A 7,198-nucleotide genomic window follows, 5' to 3' on the forward strand; every position below is an offset into this window, starting at 1 on the left:
ATGACACTTTTTCTCATATTTTGTTTAACTGATATCTAATTGATTACCAATATGAATTATGATTAGTTGATTTGGTATCCTTGAATATAAGCATTGCTGTTCAATATTTACATCACATTTGAGTAAATGAGACAGCGTGTTATTAAAAAGAGGTTCCTCACACTCGGTACTTGGCACCTCCAACTGATGCCATGATTTACGTGTTTTTCATTCAGACACAATATCACAGTTATTCAATATGATCTTGGTATATTCCAGATTTAAGCATGGGAATCATCAATATAATTAACACAAATTCAAATATTGTATATTCAAGTGGTAATATTGGTCACTAAATACCCAGCAGGCAACTCAAACGGTTTACCATGAGGTTCCACAAATACGTACGGACGCAGTGTGTAAACTGTTGTAGGTGTGTGTGTACGCTGAGTCACAGTGTAAATATGGTTAGTAAGGTGATAGAAAATATTAGAAATCTTGAAATCGGTCACTTTAAACACAAAAGCCTAACTGGACACTGTTCAAGATTGTAGGAAGACGATAGTGAGCAAAAGTAACTACAGTTTAGCGTACTTGTCGGACCTGTTGCATCTGTTGCCGATTATTGTTTTTTTTTTTTTCGTAGTAATACTTCATTGGAAAAAAAATAACGCATATTACACAGCATGCACCCTATGGTTACTTTTACTGGGAAGAGTGAGTGTCCATTTAACGGTTTACATATGTGAATTTATCACTATCTAATGCCCTTGCCTTGAAATGTTCATGATAACTGTCTAACAGTCAAAGCGATCATTTTTCACAGTCATACATAACCTACGGTATTGATAACACCCACTACATTATTCCCATTTATTGAATAGAAGACATGTTTTTTTCTTTTTTATAAATGTTGATGAAAGTAGATGAGGTCATCAGTCTTTTAGTATTATAGAGAAGTGCAACGATTGTTTAGGAATGTGTGCGTGATAATATGTTGTAATATCATTCATTTAATACCGTAATATCTATTCACTATCACGTTTAAGAGTCGTGTGACAGTGACGTCATGTTCACAAGATATGCTGTGAATGATGCGGGTCTTAGAATATTGTGAAAGTTTATGTTACTGAAGATTTGTTTTACATATAACTGCTATTTATCACAGGCAGTATTCAGGTCTTCCCACCAGTATAAGGCCTAAATAAGACTAGGCTCGTGTTATCTTATCAGGGTGTTCGATAAGACTTCCAACTATTATCGAGTAAGAAGAATGAACTATTGTCACAGCTGTAGAATTTTAATTGAATTATTTTGTCTTTATTATATAATTGTTTTTGTATTTATTAGTTTTTAGTTTACTTTTTCTTATATTTTTTGTATTCATATATTAGTTTTCTTGGTATATATATTGCGGTGGATGTTAACTGTATAATGGAAATTATGAATCATTGAATGTGAGATGAAATTGTACTTGTGTGCAATAATTTATTAATAAGGAAGAGGACGTGTGTGTTGGTGAATTGTGTATAAAACTATACATTTCTTTTTCGTGCCTCTGTTCGTTCTCCTTCAATTAAGATGGATTAGTCTTTGCCATCTCTCTCTCTCTCTCTCTCTCTCTCTCTCTCTCTCTCTCTCTCTCTCTCTCTCTCTCTCTCTCTCTCTCTCTCTCTCTCTCTCTCTCTCTCTCTCTGCTTTCGCTTGCCTCTTCTCCCTCCCTCCCCTCCCTTCAACTTCCCCTTCTCCCCAGCCCTCCCCCCTCTTCTCTTTCTCTCTCTCTCTCTCTCTCTCTCTCTCTCTCTCTCTCTCTCTCTCTCTCTCTCTCTCTCTCTCTCTCTCTCTCTCTCTCTCTCTCTCCATTTTTACAACAGATTGCTATTACATTTAATTATGCTTCCAAAGTTTTCTATGTCGTATAATTTGTTTCAGGAAGAATCCGTGAGTCAGCATCGCCCATCCACCAGAAGCACAGCGGACGTGAAAACCGAGAAGCCTTCATTTTTATAAGAGAAATCATATCTTAAAAACCGTCAACATGTTTACACACAGACTCCTCTTTCCAATATTGTATTTCTTCGTTGTCCTAATCGTACTGCCGATATTCACCAGCGATAAAGTTTATTCCATGTTTTACCAAGATGACGTGCCAAAGAACACGGAGATAGATCAGATGAAGCTCGAGTTCAGGAAGAAAGGAGTTCAGAAGTATTTACGGAGCTTAGATGCGGCTGCCACGCTTGAATATCACGAAGACAAGTTATCCGAGTCGGTGGATAACCTGATCATCATCTTCGCGAGGAGGCCAAAGCACGATGACCTCCTCCTGTCACAACTCGTAGCCGAAGTAGACCGGAACATCAGAAGGGAAAAGTTCTACAAGAGTGCCTTTTTCGTGTGTAACGTCACGAGGATTAACTTCCCGGAACTCGACCTCTTGTCTCGAATCTACCCCGTGCGACAAGCCAAGAACACGACAAGCTGGAAGCTCTTCAATCGCGAGGAAGTCATCAAGCACGACTTCGTGGAGTGCATCACCCACGCCCTCTCCGAGACGAACGCCAAGCACCTGACTCTCCTGAGGGATCACGTGGTTCCGTACTCCGGGTTCCTGCAGGTGCTCAATCGAGTCATCATGACGAGGCTCAACCGCACGATCAGCCGCGGGGAGCTCATGCCGGCGTACTCCTCGTGGCTCTTCCTCCACCTACAGGAGCCCGTCCCCTTCCGCCACTACGAATTCAGCCTCAGTTGCGTCTACGAACTGATCCTCATCTCGAGCTTCGGCGGACTCCTGTTCCTCTTGGTCTTCTGGTGGGTGGAAGAGCCGCGCCACCACCACCTGGTGTCCATACGCCTCACCTACATCTTCTACGGCGTCCTCTACTTCCTCACCTTCGCCCTCATCATCGGACGCCCTTACGTCAGCGAGCTACGCCGCTTTGCCCCGGAGTTCTACCGCCTCTACGACCCTCCGGAGCCCGTCCACTTCTCCGCCATGAGCCTCCCGACCGCGAGTGCAGCCAAGCTCGTAAACTCCCTCAGCGACGTCAGGTGTTCCGTGTATGTGCCTTTCCACCGCGTTTTGGATCACATGGTCAACACGATCGAACTCCCAGGTTACGTCATATCCCCAAGTCTCGTCAAATACGTGGCTAGGACGTGAATGCAGAATGGAGGCTGTGCTGGGTGACATTTAAGTGTGCCAATGTATAAATGCATAATACAGTTTATATCTAATACTATTGTGTGATAGCAGGTCAGTAAATTATTCTTTTGTCTCTTGTTTGAGATTGTGTGATGGTGGTGCCTTTTTTGTTAGATGCGTATTGTTGTTTGTAGAATATCTAGTCGTATTTTTGGCATTATCCGACTCTGTATGGAGAAAAGGAAGCATTATACTCCATCATGTTACTGTTGTCATTTTCTTAAGATCTTTGTCATCTTCATTGCCATTTACTTCTGAATTTTCCTTGTATTTGGTATTTATATTACTGTTGTTTTTCTGTATCTTAAACAAGGTACTTATGACTGTTACTTACATAAAAATGTATCTGATATAATATATATTTGATATATGTGCAAATAAATGTGCTATTTTGAAATCACTATTTTTTTTATCCTTCATTTGTGCAACAATGCTAAGTTATTTACAACATTATCGACAATGATGATAATTCAGATTTATGTTTAAAATTCTATGGACCTAATAACTAACACACCTGCAGACACACATATATATACACAAATGCTTGTTATATATTGTCTGTTCACAGACAATGCACTTACTAGTCAAAACTTCTTAAATTAAACAATATATAAAAACATATGCAATGACATTTTCTGGATCTTGCAACTTGTTCAAATCTGACGATGCATTTTTCAGAATCTGGAAGATATATTCTGCATTAATGACTTTTAAAACAGCAATGATTGACATTTAATATTGCAATATATGACCCTTTATTCAATGAGATGTTTTACCAAACCTTAATAATTATTGGGGAATGAAACAACTTGAGCAATTTGTTTACTGTATTGTAATAAAAGTAAATATAACAGGGCCTTGGATACTTACGATTTGTAGTTTGCATTGTATAATGGACATTGTGTGTAAATAAAACACCTTATTTCTTTCTCGACATTTCTCTAGTTCTCGCTTTCTCTTCCTCATTCCCCCTTTCCCTCTAACCCACTCGCACCCTTTTTCTAATTCTCCCTCTCTCTCCCCCCTCACTCTCAGTCCCTCTCTCCCTGCGATCTCGTTATCATCACTCTTTCACTACAACTTGAACGTTATTTCCATTCACAAAACAAGCCTGACCGCAGGTGATATCATCAGGTTATACGCACAGAGTAGTACCATACCAGCTGGTACTTCAAAGGATCATATACACCTGCCATCACCTTTTCATGAATGAGTTCGACCACTGGAAGAGTAACGGGCGATAGTTAGCGTAAAACTACCTTCTTCAGTCGTTTGCCTCTGGGACAACGAGAGCGAGGTAGACATGGGTGAAGGTGGAGTGGAGATCACAGTCGTTGTGTCGTGGTTTTAGCTGAATTGTAGTTGTAGTCGCAGTGGTAGTGGCAGTAGTAGTAGTCGTAGTGATAGTAGTAGCAGTCGTAGTAACAGTAGTCGAAGTAGATGTAATTGGGGTTGTAGTCGTAGTTTTAGTAATAGCCGTAGCAGTCCTAGTGATAGTAGCACTAGTAGTCGTAGTGATAGTACTAGTTGCAGCAATCGTAGTAACAGTAGTCGAAGTAGATGCAGTTGGCGTCGTAGTTGTAGTTTTAGCAATAGTCGTAGTAGTCATTAACAGTAACCGTAGTAGTAGTAGTAACAGTTGCTGCAGAAGTGCCTATCTATGACTCCTTGGACCGTGCTTTGGTGTGCTCCAAGAACTTCCTTAGGGTCGTCCCAGTGGAGTCGTTAAGATCGAGATAGGATGGTTCTGAGGAGAAAGGAAAATATATAAGAGAAAATGCTTAATAACGGGTGACCAAATATTTTGAAAAAAAAAATCAGAGGCCCTAGGAAATTGGTAATATATATATATATATATATATATATATATATATATATATATATATATATATATATATATATATGTGTATATATATGTACATATATATTAACATTTATTTATATATATATATATATATATATATATATATATATATATATATATATACATCAAGTCTTAAAATGGCCATAAAAAAGTATTCAAATGCGAACCTGTTTCTGTCACAGGTTTTAAAATGTCTTAGATTTGCCCAAAGCACGTCTTTGTTAGCGTAAATGTATATTTAACTGCCACCTGCGAAAGCTAGTACCCTTACTGAGCGATACGACCGTTTACATATGTTAAGTAAAAAAAAATAATAATAATAGTACCAATAATAATAATTCTGGCGTGCAATGTCCGTTTAATTTTTTTTTTTTTTTTTTTTTTTTTTTTTATCTTTGTCACTGATGCGACAAGTAGGCCTACACATTATGGGAAAGTGTATATTCAGTGACAGGTGGCTCTAGGTAAAAAAAAAAAATTGGTATGAATCTTAAAAAGTCTTAAGAATGTCTTAAATTTCATCAGCTTATACCTGCAAGATCCCTATATATATATATATATATATATATATATATATATATATATATATATATATATATATATATATATATGCCTATGTCTGTGTATTTAGAGATCGACAGATAGATATATCCATATATATTTTGTTTCCTTTTTTGCCGCTATTTTGTCAATTCGCCGAGAACACGAGCATCGACATATTTACGTTAATACGAATAAAGCATTAAAGTGAAGATATCGATGGGCATATTCGAGGTGAGAGCTTAAATTAACAACATATTTTATAAGCGGAATTGGTCTGAGAACACCTTTATTCTCTATAAAAATACTTGTGGGGGATTTTCATCTACTGTTATTATACATTTGCAATAAAATATTTAATAACGATCCATATGTATAGGAAAGATATTTTAGCAAAAGCCACAGAAACCACAATGTGTGTGTGTGTGTGTGTGTGTGTGTGTGTGTGTGTGTGTGTGTGTGTGTGTGTGTGTGTGTGTGTGTGTGTGTGTGTGTGTGTGTGTGTTTCTGTGTGTGTGTGTGTGTGTGTGTGTGTGTGTGTGTGTGTGTGTGTGTGTGTGTGTGTGTGTGTGTGTGTGTGTCTGTGTGTGTGCGTGTGTGTGTGTGTGCCTGTGTGTGTGTGCGTGTGTGTGTGTGTTTCTGTGTGTGTGTGTGTGTTTCTGTGTATGTGTGTGTGTGTGTGTGCGTGTGTGTGAGTGTGTATGTGTGTGTGTGCGTGTGTTTGTAAAGTTTTGTGCTCAAGAACTGATAAGGCAATGCGGTGCCAGTGAATCAAAATTTTGTAGTTATTTAAGAACGGACAGGCAGGAAGAATCTAGAATGAGATGATAATTTCAACTCACTAACATGGGTCCCTAACATGGAAATATATATTCATTACTATAATTATCATTATCATTAACATTTTCATAATCGTTATTACCGTTAGGTTAGGTTAGGTTAGGTTTGGTTTGGTTTACGTTAAGTTAGAAATATATTAGGATATATCATCCTCTTCCTCATCATCATCGCAATCATAATAATCATTATTGCCATCATCACAATGATTGCTTGTATCGTAATTTATTCGTTAGGTTAGGTTAGGTTAGGTTAGAAATATATTAGGATATATCATCCTCTGCCTCCTCATCATCGCAATCATAATAATATCATTGCCATCATCACAATGATTGCTTGTATCGTAATTTATACAAACTATTATCCTTACCTCGCCCTCGTTGGTTATTCTTATCACCGGGCCTTCCGGAGATAACGCGTAAGTAATCGACATCATCGCTCGATCCTGCTGGAATAGTATTCGATGATCCTAATGAATTCTGTCCACCTTTATCTTTATCCGGAGTGCTTCCTCCGCCAATGCCTGAGTCCGTGTCTTTACCAGTGCTGTTGGGTTTCCCGTCTTCTGTAATTGTCGCGGGAGTTGTTATAGAAAACGGAATAATTAATAGGGCTGACTTTGGTAATGGTATAATTTTGGTATTGATTCTTTTCGATGTGATGTATGAAGGTGTAGATATTACTCATATTTGGTTTAGCATATCAGATATCGGAACTTGATTACAAATCATCTTTTCTATGGTTATCAGCAGAGGTAACATTACAACTAA

General features: G+C 38.2%; 2 protein-coding genes across 7 annotated transcripts in view; one reads left to right on the forward strand and one right to left on the reverse strand.

Annotated features, from left to right (window-relative positions):
* Positions 1-364: 364 nt before the first annotated feature.
* On the forward strand, positions 365-3,584 carry LOC113817438 (uncharacterized). Of its 3 annotated transcripts, none has more exons than XM_027369507.2 (2): positions 365-446; positions 1,912-3,584. In XM_027369507.2, the coding sequence occupies exon 2, from the start codon at positions 2,018-2,020 to the stop codon at positions 3,143-3,145; it is 1,128 nt and encodes a 375-aa protein (XP_027225308.1). In that variant the 5' UTR covers positions 365-446; positions 1,912-2,017; the 3' UTR covers positions 3,146-3,584. The 3 variants fall into 3 exon arrangements, with proteins under 3 accessions (XP_027225308.1, XP_027225309.1, XP_027225311.1); XM_027369508.2 differs by having other exon boundaries at positions 389-696; XM_027369510.2 differs by having other exon boundaries at positions 408-446; positions 1,916-3,584.
* Positions 3,585-4,000: 416 nt separating this feature from the next.
* LOC113817439 (MAP7 domain-containing protein 2) overlaps positions 4,001-7,198 on the reverse strand; it is a 36,789-nt gene continuing 33,591 nt past the window's right edge. For all 4 annotated transcript variants that reach the window (XM_070115846.1, XM_070115844.1, XM_070115843.1 and 1 more), the window contains 2 exons: positions 6,799-6,993; positions 4,001-4,934 (listed from right to left, as the gene is read on the reverse strand). In XM_070115846.1, the coding sequence (XP_069971947.1) occupies positions 4,846-4,934; positions 6,799-6,993 (284 nt within the window). In that variant the 3' untranslated portion in view covers positions 4,001-4,845. The remainder of the gene's footprint in view (positions 4,935-6,798; positions 6,994-7,198) is intronic.

Source organism: Penaeus vannamei, chromosome 38 (assembly GCF_042767895.1).
Source record: "Penaeus vannamei isolate JL-2024 chromosome 38, ASM4276789v1, whole genome shotgun sequence".
NCBI classification, from domain to species: Eukaryota; Metazoa; Arthropoda; class Malacostraca; order Decapoda; family Penaeidae; genus Penaeus; species Penaeus vannamei.

Excerpts from the sequence above, each read along its gene's own strand:
- LOC113817438 (XM_027369507.2), top strand. The coding sequence starts at position 2,018 with ATGTTTACACACAGACTCCTCTTTCCAATATTGTATTTCTTCGTTGTC.